At 37.4% G+C, this 16,088-nt stretch overlaps 1 protein-coding gene across 1 annotated transcript; it reads right to left on the bottom strand.

Annotated features, from left to right (window-relative positions):
- Nucleotides 1-185: 185 nt before the first annotated feature.
- Nucleotides 186-13,659, bottom strand: LOC149090357 (pancreatic lipase-related protein 2-like). The gene is made up of 8 exons (XM_089249616.1): nt 13,575-13,659; nt 11,820-12,014; nt 8,154-8,425; nt 7,882-8,028; nt 5,819-5,927; nt 3,056-3,172; nt 2,844-2,960; nt 186-538 (listed from the first exon to the last, which is right to left on the bottom strand). The coding sequence occupies exons 1-8, from the start codon at nt 13,657-13,659 to the stop codon at nt 186-188; spliced, it is 1,395 nt and encodes a 464-aa protein (XP_089105742.1).
- Between the last annotated feature and the right edge of the window lie 2,429 nt (nt 13,660-16,088).

Below are 16,088 nucleotides of genomic sequence, written 5' to 3'. Positions count from 1 at the left end.
TTTTGAAGATATGAAATATTCTAAGCTGCTGACGAAATTTTTGCTGACAGGGGGAGGAGGATCAGTGTTTTGCTGACTTTTGCTGACAAGGGGTAAAAAAAATGGCTTAAAATCTGCTTACGTAATACTTGAATGGCCCTTAATGACCGTTGCAGACTGATATATACAGCAATTGCGGAATAATCTTAAACACTATTCAAACTTATCTGAAGCTTCGATGAATCTTCAAACACATCATAAGAAAGTACATAAAACGAAAACTGAATCGAACTCTTACGGCAAAAAGGTCTCGCCGGTCCCATTTTCAAATACATCTTATTATGCCTGGTGACGTGGCCATAAGGGATTTGGTTGAGCGATGCCAAGAGCCCCATGAAAGCGCATCTGTCGCCCGCGGGTCCGCAATCGCAGTGTCCCGCGAGAAGCTCTTCGTACGATGGGCATTCGACTCCAATAGGTTGACAGCGGTCCAGGTTGAAAGAATACACGAAATATTCGATAGATATAAGGTGCTTGCAGGCCGCAATATTCGCTGCGACTGGAAAGAAAAGGAACAGAGATTATAACAATGGAAAAAATATGATTGCGTGTGTGATGCTGCGAAACACATTATGAAGAGATTCAAATATTGAGTCGTAGGAGAGGTGTTATGATTATTTCTTCTTTTTGTTTCCCCTGTCCATACTAGCGTTTCTCAAGCTTTTTACCCTAGAAATAGCATGTCTTTTAGGAAACGCCATCGACTACTACTAAACCATACACCTCGTCCACATTCCTCTGTGAAATTTCTAACGAATTGGTTCAGCGTTACAATGTGCGTGTTCGTGTTGGGGGCCCGTTCAAGTATTACGTAAGCAAATTTTTAGCCATTTTTGACCCCCCCCCCCTTGTCAGCAAAATTTCGTCATCAGCTCTACCCCTCTGGATTCAACTCATAGTTTCATAAAGGGTGGTTGATGACGTAAGCATTATCCAAACCCTCCTCCCCCCTTGTCATCAAAAGTCAGCTAATTGGAATCCCCCCCCCCATCGATGATGACGTCATACTTGAACGGCCCCTTGTGAACCTGACGAAAAGTTTGTTTCTGTGTAATGCTTTCTCTGCCATCAATCTTTCTAACTATGAGTGAAGTACACAACGATTGAATATGTGTAGCACTATATGTGGTGAGATATTTTAAAGAGGAGATCGGCTCGCATTCGTGCTTCGAAGTTGAAAATCACGGAAAATCGTGAATAGGAAAAGCAAAAATTTCAGTCGGTCATCACTGTGGTGACGGTGGGGTTCGAAACCTGATCCTCGCGATGCGAGTCCATCACTATGACATTCTGTATATAGATATTTGATTATATACAGTGCGCTTATTAGAATCAAGGATAATGCTATCATTTGGGTACTGTAATCACTTTTGCAAAGAGTCCTTTCAAGTATTACGCAACCAGGTTTTAGTCATTTTTGAGCCGCCCCCCCCCCGTCAGCAAAATTTCGTCAGTTTTGCCCCACCCCCAATGCATATTGGTGGGATCAGAGACGTACGTGGGGAAGAGGGAGGGGCTTGTGGACCTCTCCCCCACATTATCAAAACTTTAATCTTTTAATGAAAAAAAAAATTAAAAACAAATCGTAATTTCGAAAGAAAATATATCTTTATATGTTATTATAAACAATTTCTGTTAATTTCAATGCTATTCGAAGGATAATAACTCAAAATTTCTTTTTAAGATATTCGTTGCGACTCACCCTCTAAACCCTTGCCCCGCAGAACAAATGTGGCCCGAAGGTTATCTGATGTGGCTTGCCCCTTCAAACCCAATTTTCTAAAAATGAACTAAGCGGCACATTAAAAAATCACTTAAATGACCCGTGGCACAATTCCAGAGCATTTTCAGATCACTGAAGTAGGCCCGTGGCACATTCAAAGATCACTCAAGTAACCCGCGATACAGTTCCAGGACACTTAAACGAGCCCTAGCACATCTAGAGATCCCTTGAGTGACACGTGGGCACAGTTTTAAAGCACTTAAGCAGCCCTCAGTGCGTTCCTAGGCCCTTGGCCCGCGTATCAAATGTTCCCCTGGAGGTTACGATATGGCCTGTACCTCTCATACCTAATTTTGTAAAAATGAACTAAGCGGCACATTTGCGGATTACTTAAGTCACCCGTGGCACAATTCCAGTCAATTTAAGCTACCCGTGGCACATTCAGAGATAACTTAAGTCACCCTTGACACAGTTCCAGACACTTAAGCGATCCGTGTCGCATACAGCGATCCCTTGAGTGACATCTGGCACAGGTTTATAACACTGTTGTGGCCCTCAGGGCGATTCTACATCACTCAAGTTACCCGCGGCACATTCCTAGATTACTTAAGTGATCCGCTACACAATCACGGATCACTTTCATGACACGCGGTACAGCTCCAGAGCACTTGAGCGGTCCGCGACACATTTGCAGATCACTTGGAACCGCGAAACATTTAGAGTGGTGAGATAAAGGCCGCATTAGCATTTACTGGACACCCTGTATATTGACGCTAGGGCCGGAACTAGCTCCGGGTAGCAAAAATTAAGGGCGGAAACTTTAGATGTGGGAACGAAGAACACCGTTATAAAATTATCGAATTTTAAAGTTGTGGAGAGGGAAAATAATGTTGCCCCGTGCGGCTGAATCATATTTGTCCCGGGGGACAAAAATCCTAGTTAAGGCTCCGTATTGCACAATCGCGGGGAATACTTATCATAAGTGCATTAACTAAGTTTTGAATGCACTATCGAAAAAATAATAATAATGATAATACCCTCTTATAACATACCACTGTGAACTAGTATGTGAGAAACTTACTTCCAAATATTATCCGTCCGTCGGATATCGATTGAAGCAGTTCGGAGTCGCATTGAGTTGGCAATCCACCGTCAGGATAGAAGTCTATGTGTCCAATGTCGTCAGTCGTACCAAGACCTAAAGTGAATGCAACGCAACAACGTACTGCTAAATCAATGCATTTGTTTTTTGATGATCCGATGAAAAATGACTAGTGCTCTGATATTGCTCACCTATGGCGAAGAAAGTCGCTGGATCCGAATGAATGACGTCAACGAATGTGGCGTCTTCCGAGTCCAATGTTACCCTCCGAGATACACCTCTGAAATAAGGCCCGGCAGGATCCAGACCTGTGGAATATTTTTATTAAGTCATTGGTTTCTTAGTTGCGCATGCTCATTGCACTTCTGTTGTTGTCGGCTGGTAGTAATATTTCCGATATAATTATGGTACAGCGATAAAATATGTGACTTGGTGGATTTTTAAATAGGTCTACCCTGCACCAACTTATTGGAACTGTTCCCACAGCCTTGCACAAACACCTAGAATATTACCCGGATGTACATTTCACAGGTACACCTTTTTTCCAGTGCAAAGCCCTATTCAGCCAATCACGTCGCTTCTTGGTTTACGATAATTCTCATTACCGTAATATCGCTTAATCTGCTGTGGGCCACAAGACTTCGTTTGATCATTTCTGTCGCACCACGGTCATTTTCTGCACACGAGGGCTAATTAGAGCGGGACTTACAATTTATTGCTAGTTCCGAACGGCAGCCCTTGTTTTTCATACTCATCGAGAGGTTGGTGCGCTAACGGCTTGATGCTGGCCTCACTGCGGTAGTAATCTTTTTCTGTGATCATGTCTGTCCTGGAGAGGGAGACTTGCTAGTCTTGGATTTTTCCACCGTGGCGTAAGTCTCCTGAGACGGAAAAGCTCATATCCTCTAGGGGGACAGAGCGGGGGTCACGGTTGACCTGTTGTGCGGTTCATGTCGCCGTTTATGTTGCACCCTGTGCCAGGAAAGTTTTCTGACAAGGACGAGTCGGTTATCGAACTCGCGACACCCCTAAACATCCCGTAGTACTTCAGGAGAGTATTTTATCGACCTGGACTATCGCGCGCCCTCACAAGTCTTCGTTATGTAATTATTGCAATGTGTGTTCTGAAGGATTAACGCGCTCAATGCCGTATTAACACTGTTTACTGCAATTCACGTAAGGGAAAAATGAAATCGTCCTGGTCAATGGTAGCGAATGCCAAAGGTAGTAAGTAATGCGTTTCCGAGAGGCGAAATTTTTATGGCGCTTCCCTGAAAGCATACGCTTTTGATGATAAGCAGTTTCAGGCCATTGCGCTTCAGCTGAATCGGCGTAGGTGGTGATGCAGTCTGATACCATGAATTACAATATGAGACTTTTTGGAACGCGTGATATTTCCCTCTTTCAGTGAAGCCAGGGATACACTCGTGGCAAGGCTGGTCACGGCCAAGTAGTGTGGCCGCTCGTTAATGGAAATGATTATCAAATGTTGGAGGCTAAAGGTATTAGAAGGCTGGTTCAACAGAATGACCAGTCCCTTCTAGCTTCCCACCGAAGTCGGAGATTCCGCCTTCCTTCCCAATGGATCTTAAAATTATTAAAGAGCTGGGAAACCGCCCTGAATTTCCGCATTTCTGCATTAAAAAATCGGAAATTAATTAAAAATATAATAATAATAATTAAAATTAATTAATTAAAATCGGAAATTTTAGCATTGATTTCTGTGGGGATCATCTTGCGCCGGTCCCTCAAAGTGATGTTGATGATGATTATGACGTTTATGCGAAAATTTTGCCGACTTTACTTCCGGTACTTAAATAGGTATTCAAATATTTTATAGCTGTACATGATAAATAACATGAATTGTATTGTTTTACACAATAATTTTTCTGTTTATTTTTTTAGCCGATTTGTTACGGAAAAATGTATTGACAAAGTGGAGAATGTGCGTCACCTCATGCTCGTTTCAATATGCGTCTAGCTTTGAAACCAACCCACGTTTGAATTCGGAGGTCATTTATTATATTCGTAAATTTATAACAACTTTCACATTGCTTTCAACTGATTTAGCACCCATTGCTTCCTCCTGGAGGACAATTTTTTGAACTTTTCACCAATTCTATTATTCTCTTTAATTCTATCTCTTTTTTCTAATTCTTTCTTTTCTTTAATTCTTTTCTAATTCCTTTTCATTCAGCAATTCTATTGTATTCACGCAAAAAGTCAAACAGTGGATGTTATTTCAGATAGTTTCGAAATCAAAGCTTTGAGAATATAATCTTTTCATCTAAATAATTCCGCCCACCTTCAGGAACAAGCCTTGTACTACTTGTAAGAAGTAGGCTGTAATTTTTAGCCGTATTTAGAATAATTCCACATTCAATACTTTTCATGAATTATTCAATATTTAGGAAGAAAGGGTTGTCCACAATGTCATAATAACTGAACATTCCGAACACTAAAAAAGATTCTACCGGCATCACAGTGCCAGAACTGATGCAACGACGAGGCATTTCAAAAGTAAAATTTACTTTGAAAAATGACGATTAATGCAGATTATTCACATTATGGAGACATTTGAATTGTTTTGGAAACTTTTGTTTTTTTCCCGGGGTTTCGTAACTTTGCATTATTAGTCTAAGTGTAAAATTATTTTTATTTTCACTATTCCTGCATTACATCATTAACAAGTTGAATAATTGATCTTTTATCATTCATATCTTTAGAAGAATTGTTCTTATTTTAGACTACTTTTCTTTTTCCATCCTACTAACATACAGAAGACTGATACGGGATGAAAAGAAAAGTACAATGAGTGGCAACATCGATAAAGAAACGGATAATTTTTAATAAGCGGAAGCGGCGCCTTCTTCCCCGAATCCTTATTTTGTTTTTTGATTAAGATCAGCCGCGAAAGAGTGATGGTGCAACGAGCGTAAAATAAGAATACGAACCAGTGATTCTTCCGAGCCCATGAAGTCTTTCACCAGCATAACCGCCGATCTGAGCCCCCAAACTGTGTCCTATTATATGGAAACTTTCCGGGCTACTGCCTGATTTAATCTGCAAGAAAAAAAAAGAAGAAAAAAAAATAGAAGAAAGTAAAACATTGTTCGTATTATTTACTACATAATGTTGCAGTTATCCATCACGTAATCCTCGGTTTGTGCAATGGTTGATACATCTTGGAAAACGTTATTATTTACTGTACTGTAATTTCTCTACTGGTGCCTTTGAAATTTTATTGTGTGTGAAACTCAGAGTGAGAAGAAAAGAATGTTTCAAAAGAGACAATGGCTTATCGCAAAAATTTAGAAATTTTTGTCTCGGAATACAATACGGCCAAGTTTAACATGACCGTGTGAAAACTTATGTCAACACATCAAGATAATTTATTCCATGTTCATTATCCCGAACTCAGGAGTAATTCAATGATACTTTTTTTCCACACAAAAAAATTTCTATTAGCATCACTGACCCCGCAGTACATGGGGTTTCCTGTAAGTCCCGTGTGATTCGGTCAGCCACATCACTTGTAGAGAGATATGGTTCTGATTTAAAAAAAAATACTCCAAATGTGTTCACAAATCACTCTGTATCAGTTTCGGGAGTGATAATAGTGGCACGAGCGATTTACTTCAGCAGATCACGGATCTCTTGGGAAAACGCAAAGATTACTTCATAAATGAAATAAAAAATCTATTGATGCACAAATGTATCCAACAGCATATATGATGGAGAAAATTAGCTGCCAAATGGATCTTTACGATCACGGACGTAATATTTCGTCCAAAAGCCAATGGGAGAAACCCAATCCAGAGTTCTTTGTTTTCTTTTCTCTCTTCTCATCGTCGGGAAACTTTATCGTAATCCTATGCACTAAAGTTATCCCTTCCCCCTCAGTTCTATCTATACTCCTGTTAATGATCCCCCCCCCCCCAGATTTTAACTCTTTCAGACCCTGTAGCCACAAATGTGTGGGTTGCTTTATTGTCACTGTAAAATTTTCTGTTTTGACCTCATGGAGTTAAGATCTCACTTAGAGGATTGTGTTAGTTTTAAGTTTGAAATATGGCGAGTATGAACTTTGGCGCCTTTCATCGGAGAGCAGATGGCTTCCAGGAGAAAAATTCTCCTGGAAGCATGATATATCACATAAAATTTAGCAATGAAATTCTGGAAAGATTTTTTATGTAAAAATGAATATATATCTACACTGCATCAGATTGGCTGAAAAAATTCGAACGAAGTAAATTATTTCTTGACGAAAAAAAATAATAAAACAGTTAAAATTTGAAAAATAAAGTTTCGCTGACATTTGTTTTTAATGCTTTGTTTTTTTTTGAGAATCAAAAATGCAAAAACATTCTCAAAATTCCAAAAAAAAAAAAAAGAGAAGAATGGAGAAGTATCAATAATTCATTATAATAATTATTGAGGGCCACGATGCCATGGCAAACAATCATACTGGGTGCGGCTTTTATGCCGGAGTTTTCTCCTCTTGTGCATGCGGTTTATATACCAAAGTTTTGTACCTGGGGCGGTTCGCGACACTGACCATTATGTCGGCCCTCGAATAGAGAAAAGTTGGCTATCCCTGAATTATGCGGTATTCTATCTACCATTAATTTTTTTTCCTTTCCTCCCGCTTCCTTTTTTTTTTGAAACGTGGAAACAAGGTTGCCTATTTTATCGCCGATACGTAAAATAGAGAGCATCCGAATTTATTGCCAAAAGCCCGTATGTGAAGGAGTTAATTTTCTGGAGAACAGAAATTATGAAAAATAAAAAGAGAAAAATATTAATAGTTCTCCTGAAAGTCGCTTTTTTTTGGTGAGATGACTTTAATCAAATTCCTCCTAAATTTTATTTATTTTACCACTTCAAAAGTTTTTCAGGAACTTCACTCACCAAAGATACTTCCACCAACTTACAAAGTAATATTGAATGCATTAGCAATGTTAAATACCGTTTTGGATATTGGAGGTGTAGAATAGTTTGCATTATATGTACTCACGTGTAGGTAATTGATGAGTTTCGCCACCTGAGCTCCAACCACTCGAGAGTTAGCAGTCGCTTGGGTGTAAGGCAACCCGTTACCGTGACTCCAGTCCACGATGATGATGTTATCGTCGGAATATTCTAGTAGACGGTTTTTCATACGCTGTAAATCACAAAATAATATCGTATTTTACATGTTTGGATTCGCGAAATTTCTCGTAATTTGTATCGAAAAGCGTCTACTTATGTATTTTGGAAAAGTGTTTCAATTTTCATTTATAATCCCACCTGCCTCCAAGTCGTAAGGATCTCATTGTCTATGAATCCACCGATGATGATCCTGGTGATGACATCGGGATTGTAATGGTATTTCCAGGAATAGAGATCATCCGGAGTCCCAACGATGGGATCGAACTGATTAGCTCGAGTGTAAAGGTGGAATTCGGTCTTGATTTTTTCCGGTGGCTTCGGAAGAAGGCTAAATGGTCTGAGCTTCGGGTGATAGAAAGGTGGTCCATTCGAGAAACAACCAAGGTCTCCATAACAAGCGGTTTCTTCAACTGAGGGGAAAATTTTTCATACAATGACCAAGAAAGTATAAACATTTTAATTGATTAACCAATTATTCAATTATTAAGGGTTAAGATGAAAAGGTGACGATAACAAGAATGTAAAGGTCCCTTTACAAGTAGGTTTCTATGCGCGATAGCAGCGAACAACTTCAGAACCACCGTCAAGAATGTGTGTGTGTGAAGGTGAAAAAAGCGGATTAGGAGTGCATGCTTGGAACTGGCCATTCTAGTGTTCAATCGAGAATTTATAAAATCGTACGCCTAGTATGTGACTTCAAAATCGTACGTGTATGGCAAACCAGCCCTATTAGGCAGAAACATGGTGAATCCCGCGCTCTCTCGGCGTCGTCTTCTATTATTATCGCTCTAAAGCAGCGGTTCTCAACCGGTGCTCCTTGTGCACTCTCCAGGGGAACTGCGGCCGCTCGAGGAAAATATAAAAAAAACAGTAAAATTAAAAAAAAAAATTATAAATATTTTTAAATAGTAAAAATAAATCAGTAACTTTGATGAATAATTAAAAAATTTGCCTACGGGGCTCCGCCATAGAATGATTTTACTTAAAAGGGCTCCGTGAGTCAAAAAAGGATGAGAACCGCTCCTCTAAAGAAAGGAGGATTTATAATAATTATTTATATATTCAGTATAAATAATAATAATTATTATTATAAATAGAGATACGTCGTAAGCGACTTTTTTTGCAGTCTATATTTGACGTTTTTTTCCAACACAATAATTTGTTTTTGGGAGCAGTATCCCAGGTCGATAAAATATTCTCCAAAGGACGTACCAAAGGATAATTAAAGGACCATTACTGATTGAATTTCTTGGTCATCGAAAAAGATAAGGATCTAGCTGAAGCGCGTTGACGTCTTTAAAATTAGACGGGAAGCTTTTTTTGCACTCTTCTCATCAAAGACGGTTCACTTCGAATGCGTAATACCGCGCTTGTGTGATACATCACACACGAGATATCATACACATTGCGCGAGCCAAAATTCAAATACAGTACCACATTCAGCTCTGGTAAAAAGTGCTTTTTTTCACCCTCGTCACCTTTTCATTTAATCAAGTATAAATCGAATCGGTATTTATGAAAGAAATATATCTAATCTCATGTCTATTTCAATAACAGGAAAATTCTCCCAAGTAGAAGAAAAGAAAATCCTAAACTTGACATTCAATTTGCTCGAGGAAGTTACGATTCGATTTGTTTTAAACGAGTAAAACGTAAAAGCGTTTATAAGAACTTATCGGTCTACTCCTTAATCGGTATCGAAAGTGAAAGTCGTTCAAAATGATGATGGACTACCTGCCTGACCGCAATGGCCCTTAGTCACTCAACTCGAACATTTCAATTCTTCTCGTAATGGCACATTGTAATCTTTAGAGAAAAACGTGTAGTATTTTGTTGCGTGACTGCTTATCATTCATGAATAAGTTTTTTTTTTCTCTTAGCTGTCATTATTGCCCATACTTTCCGATCCTCCATGATGAATCTCTTGACCTATTTCGAATTACGGAGAGAAATGAGTAAGCGCATCTATTGATGTCCACGTTGCTATTTTTACTCTTACTAAATACTCGATGCTAATAAGTTTTTGTTTTGTCTCTTTCATCCGGGTCTCCGTTTGCTTAACCATTATGTCTTTACACTGGCATAATAATTGCGTACAGATTATAAAAAAAGAAGAATTCTTATACAAAAGAGAGAAGGAACCGCTTGAAAATGTTTTTAATGGAGAAAAAATTGAAAACTTTATTGTTCGTTTTTTTTTTCTAAATAGATGCAGATGGTTTTCCCTTCTATTATATAAACCTACATCAAGGCGTTTCTATATTTTACTTGATTAACCTTTTTACAAGAGAATATTCTGATTCTTTCTGGTATTTTAGTGGATCATTGCGTAGGTTTACTGATGAAAAATGAACATGCAAGGGTGTCTTGTTAAATGTTGAGACGTTGTTTGTGATTTCATGCTGCATATTCTTACCATACGTACTTTGAGTAAAAGACTGCCTGATCAAGTGAATATAGGCTTGAGAACGACCCTTCACTTTTCGGATAACCAGAATTGATAAAAAAATTGTCAAATGAAGAAATACGTTTGCAATTATCAATCATTCTTGATGAAAGATAATTCAGGAGTTGAGAGGAAATGATTGTATTTTAGTGCTATTTAGCCTACTACCCCCTCAGAAATATGGCTACCTTTTCCGAACCATGCTTATTCCGATGAGACATTTGCATTGGTTTAACTCATTTTTGTTTCTTCGAAAAGTCTTACAAATTTTATTACCATGTAAATATAATAATCATATAAAACAATAAATAGTGAAAATAATTTATAACAATACTCTCTGTGACGGTAATTGCCTATATAAGGATATTGCTCTATGATACCGATGTACTCTTTTCATAGTATCCGTAACAATAACATCCTTTGCAGTAATGCGTTCCTCTGATGTTGAGTGTCTTTTCTATAAGTATTTCACTGTATTTTTATATATATATGTAAACAAATATAGTGTATACAAAATAATCAGTGTATCAAAAGAATTCACTTAAAAAAACATATCCGAATTGATTAATTTCTGCAAAATTGTCGAATTAAAATAATAAAATTCTGAAAGAGTAATTTTTATTATTTTAATTCTGGAAAAGCAATTAGATTGGGAAAAAAGTTAATAAAATTATGAAATTTAAATAAAAATATTGAAAGATATAGAAATAATGAAAAATTTTGAAATTGAATAGAAAGTTAAAAAATTAGAATGAAAATAATGAAGTAACAAAAAAAATAATGAAATTCGAATGAAAGTAATGAAATAATTAAAATTTTTCGGAATTTGAATGAAACAATGAAAAATTATTGAATAAGAATGAAAACAAATGTAATGAAAAAAATTATAATAGTTGAAATTAAATAATTTTTTTTTGGAGAAAATCATAAAAAAAATGTTGAATGAAATCGTACAAAAAATATAATGAAATCGTGAAATAGTAATGAAGTATGAAATTAGACGAAAATAATAAACGCATAAGGAAATGGTTAAATTTTGAATTTAATGAATGAAATTGTATTCTTTCAACTGAATTTGAAATTCTTTTAGAAAGTAACCGAAATTGTTGAAAAAATAATGACTTAATTTTAAAGTGAATGTAATATTGAAAACAATACGAAATTCAAATTAAAATCACAAATAAAATTACAAAAACTTCCAATTCGAATAAAAGTTTTTCTAAAAAATAACTATAAATGTAATTTTAAAACTCAAATTCATCAATTTCTTGAAGCTTTAAGTATAAGCTGTAAATATAAAAATCTATAACTATGGTAAAAAATATATTATAAAATTCTTTTAAATTTAATTGACTTACTCGGAGCTCTTTTGAATCTTTTCAAAGACGTACCATTAACGCTTCGATTATAAGGATGATGATGATGATGGTAAGAGGGATGACGATCACCACGACAAATACTGATAATTATGATTGTTAGCAACAGCAGCAGCTTCGGAAGTGTCACCATCGTATTCACTTCATGAGACACGTCGAAGAGGGTCAAAACGACATCTTCGGACAACACCAACCAAATCTAAATAAAAATGTATCCGAAAGATGGCCCTCGCTTTTTTTTATCGGAAAAAAAAAGCGGAAAAGAAAAAGATTATTGTGAAAGCGAAAAAGAGAAAAAGTGTTTGGTTGGAAATAGCGGCTTCTCAGACTTTCACTACTTTCTCAAAGCGAGAGAGAGAGAGAAAAATTCGACCCGGTGTTTCGACCCACTTACACAGGGTGGACGCTGAAACACTCATTTTCGAATAGCACAGGAGAGAGAAGCACTTCCTATATTACTATTAGCTGTCTTCAGTGATAGGAATTCTTCCGAAATCGTTCCGAATCCATCATTCCGACTAAATCTAAAAAAAGCTCGTTCGCTTTTTAGTTGTTTATGATTATTTTTTTTTTCTCGCACATATTTCTCTTCCTGTTCAATTATTTTCATCACTTTTTTTTTTCTTTTTAATGAGCGTCACTCACATGAACTAAATATCGGGTCACTGGGTACTTTCATTGCCAAGAAACGAAGGCGTGAGCTAATGAAATCTGGGTTTGTTCCTGTAATCGAAATTCTGTCTTCGGATTATGTGATAATATAACGGTATAGTTCACATACTGTGAATTTCAATGAAGTACTTCGAGATAATGGCGTCGTTGACTGACTGGTGAATTGGCGACCCGCTGCGAACAATGACTCGTACGAGACGCTGTGTATCAAGTGACTCGACGGGAGGTAATTTCCATGATCCACTGCAATGAAATTATTCAATTTATTTACGCAGCAGTTGGGAGGCGAAAAACTGTAGGAATATATATTTCCTCTTTTATTTAAAGTTTTATATTCGTTGTTCTTTTTTTTTTTGTTTAATTGGCGGAGAAAAATGATCGTTAACTTATTCATTTGCGACAAATTTGGAGTGAAATGCAAAACTTGACAAGAAAATTCTGAAAAACATTCAAAATTTAATGAAATTCGAGAAATTATAAAAATTGATTTCTTATGTACCGTAACACGCGTACCGTTTTTGAGAAAAACGGAAAAATGTCGGAAAAAAAACCAGCACAGATGCGGGTAAAACACTCTTTACCCCAATCAATGCTGTTTCCTCCCTCTCCCCCAAAATTTTTTCAGTTTGTTTTTAAAATTAAAATATCTTAGAGAATATTGCACTCTGAAACATGGAAGGTTTTTTGTTGGCTTCTGTAGAGACATTGACACTGATGGACCGATAGCAACCCGCTTCGCACCTCCGGTAGCCCAACGACCTTTACTAAATTCTGAATAGGTAATTGTGTGAATTTTTAAAATCATTTACAAATCTTAATTAAATTTTGAGATTTCCACCGCAGTGTTGTGTTGCAATTTACAATGAATCTAGAGAGCTTGATGTTCTCTAGATTCCCACTGCATTGTTGTTAATAGTGGGCACCTTCTTATCGATGTTTTTTATCATGCCTTTGAAATTTGCATCTGTGTCTTTATAACAGGTTTTCTTTCCCAAATATCCCCGTTCAATTTAGTTCCTTCAGTCGTGCTGTAGTTGCTTGTGAGTAATTCCTGGACGGACTGACACAGAGGTGTCGTGCCTTGGGCGACCGTGCCCTGAGCGGCCAAGATGGATATCGTCGTGCCCTGAGCGACCAAATCCTTCTCCATTCTTTACTGGGACAAATCCTTTCTTTTGTGATATCTTGGTGAATAGAGTAATCTTTCGATTAGATTCCCTTTCTTCCTTTGTATTGAAACTTCCCTCATATCACCAATATAGGTGGAACTATAGGAATACAGTAAATACCGTTTATACGACCTTCTTTATCTCTATTATGGGATTTTCACATTTATACGACACATAGAGTGAGGTATTTTACCCGAAAACCTGGCTAAAATTATTTTTACACTTTCAGTGCACTATTTTGAGCTCATATGTCGACTAATTTATCGTTAAAATACAAAAAGAAATAATTTTGCGGGATAAATTATAAAATATGAACATATGGAAATATATTTTGACATAAATTAAATAATTCCCTCAATGATGAGGGAAATTCCTCAATAAAGAAGAAAAAATCTAATTGATGTAAAATTGTTATAAAATGCAAATAATAAATTGGGGGAAGATAGTCATATCTAATTTATTTTTCATTTTAATAAAAAATAAATATTCATCTCTGCACAAAATTATCCCTTAAAATTTTGGAGAGGGGTGAAATTATTCTTGAAAATTATTTTTTCCGATAACACTGGTCACAATTCCTCCCTGTAGATTTTAATGTTAAAATTTTTCATTTATACGATAAATAACTTCAATTATGTCGACTCTGACTGCAATGCCAACATGGCTGGAGATACGGGGGGGGGGGAGAAGGCGTGGAAATTTTTCAATTACTTGAGCTACATTAATAATTTAGCGTAGTTTGATTCCTCAACTTCGTGAGGAAAAGTAAAAAATTACAAAAAATTCGGGTACGCTTTCGTGGACGCATCCGCAAATTTACATGTAAAAGAATCTACACTCATGCCAGCTCCGGCAAATAAAGGTTCAGAAACAAAACAAACGTTACTTATTCATAAAGCCCATTTATTAAACAAAAGATAAAGAACAAAAACGATGGTGTATGTATGATACCATTCATAAAAACTACGATTTTTGCTCCCTGGAGCAATTGTAAAAAATATCTCCTTTACAAAAACTTACTATTACATGGTTGGTATGATGGTTAATACATTGTGTGTCTCCCATGCGATGAAATACAGTCCGTACAACGCCTAGGCATGCTGAGTATCAAATTATCGATCTGATCTTTGGGAAGATCACTCCACTCAGCAAGCAATGCTCTTCGAAGTTCCGGTACACATGTAGGAGGTGGTTGACGGGCTGCAACTCGTGCAACTGTGCAACTCGTCGGCCAAGCATGTCCCACACATGCTCTATCGGATTCAAGTCGGGTGAGAATGCTGGCCATTCCATACGGGTTATATCCTCAGATTCAAGGCATTCGTTTACGATGTTTGCTCGGTGAGGACGGGCGTTGTCATCCATAAACACAAATTTTGCGCCCATGGCACCCCTAAACAAACGTACATGTTGTTCCAGAATGATGTCCCGATAAATTTGGGCTTTCATGGTTCCGGTTTGAACATGCAGATCTGTTCTGGAACCCAGTATAATTCCACCCCAAACGAGCAATGCTACACCACCGTAACGGTGTCGTTCAATGATGTTGTCTTGGTGGTAACGGGTACCTGGCGTTCTCCATATGAAAGTCCGACGTGAATCAGACTGCAAGCTAAACCTGGACTCGTCGGAAAACATCACACAAACTCACTGTGACGATGTCCACATTGCATGTTCTCTACTCCAGGCTAATCGCTGCCGACAGTGAGTTGCCGTGAGCGGAACACATCTGACTGGCCTGCGAGCATATAGACCAATATCTCCCAAACGTCTGTACACGGTTTGCCTTGAAACTGTGGTACCCGTGGCTGCAGATAGCTGACGAGACAGGTCGGATGCTGTGCTCCGTCTGCTTCTTTTGGCAGTTACTGCCAAATACCGGTCTTCATTCGGCGTTGTAATTCGGGGCCGACCTGTACTGTAACGTCTACTGACATTTCCGTTATCTTGGAATCGTTGCCAAAGCCTAGAGATGACACTTTGGGCAATTCCAAGTTCCTCGGATACTTCCATCTGAGTACGCCCACATTCCAGGCGGCCGATAATTCTACCACGTAAAAAAATCATCCACATGCTTCCTCTGTGTCATAAGTGTAGAAGGCTACATGACAACCATAGAAATAGCATTAAAAGTATAAATCGCGTTCTTCAACTTTACACTAATTTATAGCATATTATCAGTAGGGTAACCACGTGTCCTTTATTTTACGGGACATTCTCGTACTTTCACGTAAATTTGGCCGTTCCGACTTTATACAATTTTCCTATATATTTCCAACAATGCTAATTTGAATTTAAAATTTCTACTGAAATTGTGAATGAGGGTAATTTTCCTAATTTATAAAATATTTAGATAATTATTAAAATCTCATCTCGTGTATTTTCCATACTAAATATTTTTTCGGTTAAT

This window comes from Pholcus phalangioides, unplaced genomic scaffold, assembly GCF_987345545.1.
Source record: "Pholcus phalangioides strain wild (caught in Gottingen) unplaced genomic scaffold, Ppha-v1.0 ptg000001l_1, whole genome shotgun sequence".
Taxonomy (NCBI): domain Eukaryota; kingdom Metazoa; phylum Arthropoda; class Arachnida; order Araneae; family Pholcidae; genus Pholcus; species Pholcus phalangioides.
This window is presented reverse-complemented; position numbering and strand designations above follow the sequence as displayed.

Excerpts from the sequence above, each read along its gene's own strand:
- LOC149090357 (XM_089249616.1), bottom strand. The coding sequence starts at position 13,659 with ATGGAGAAGGATTTGGTCGCTCAGGGCACGACGATATCCATCTTGGCC. Across the intron at positions 12,015-13,574 it reads CCAAGGCACGACACCTCTGT|ATGTCGTTTTGACCCTCTTC; the intron begins GTCAGTCCGTCC and ends TGTTGTCCGAAG. Across the intron at positions 2,961-3,055 it reads AGCGACTTTCTTCGCCATAG|GTCTTGGTACGACTGACGAC; the intron begins GTGAGCAATATC and ends CATTCACTTTAG.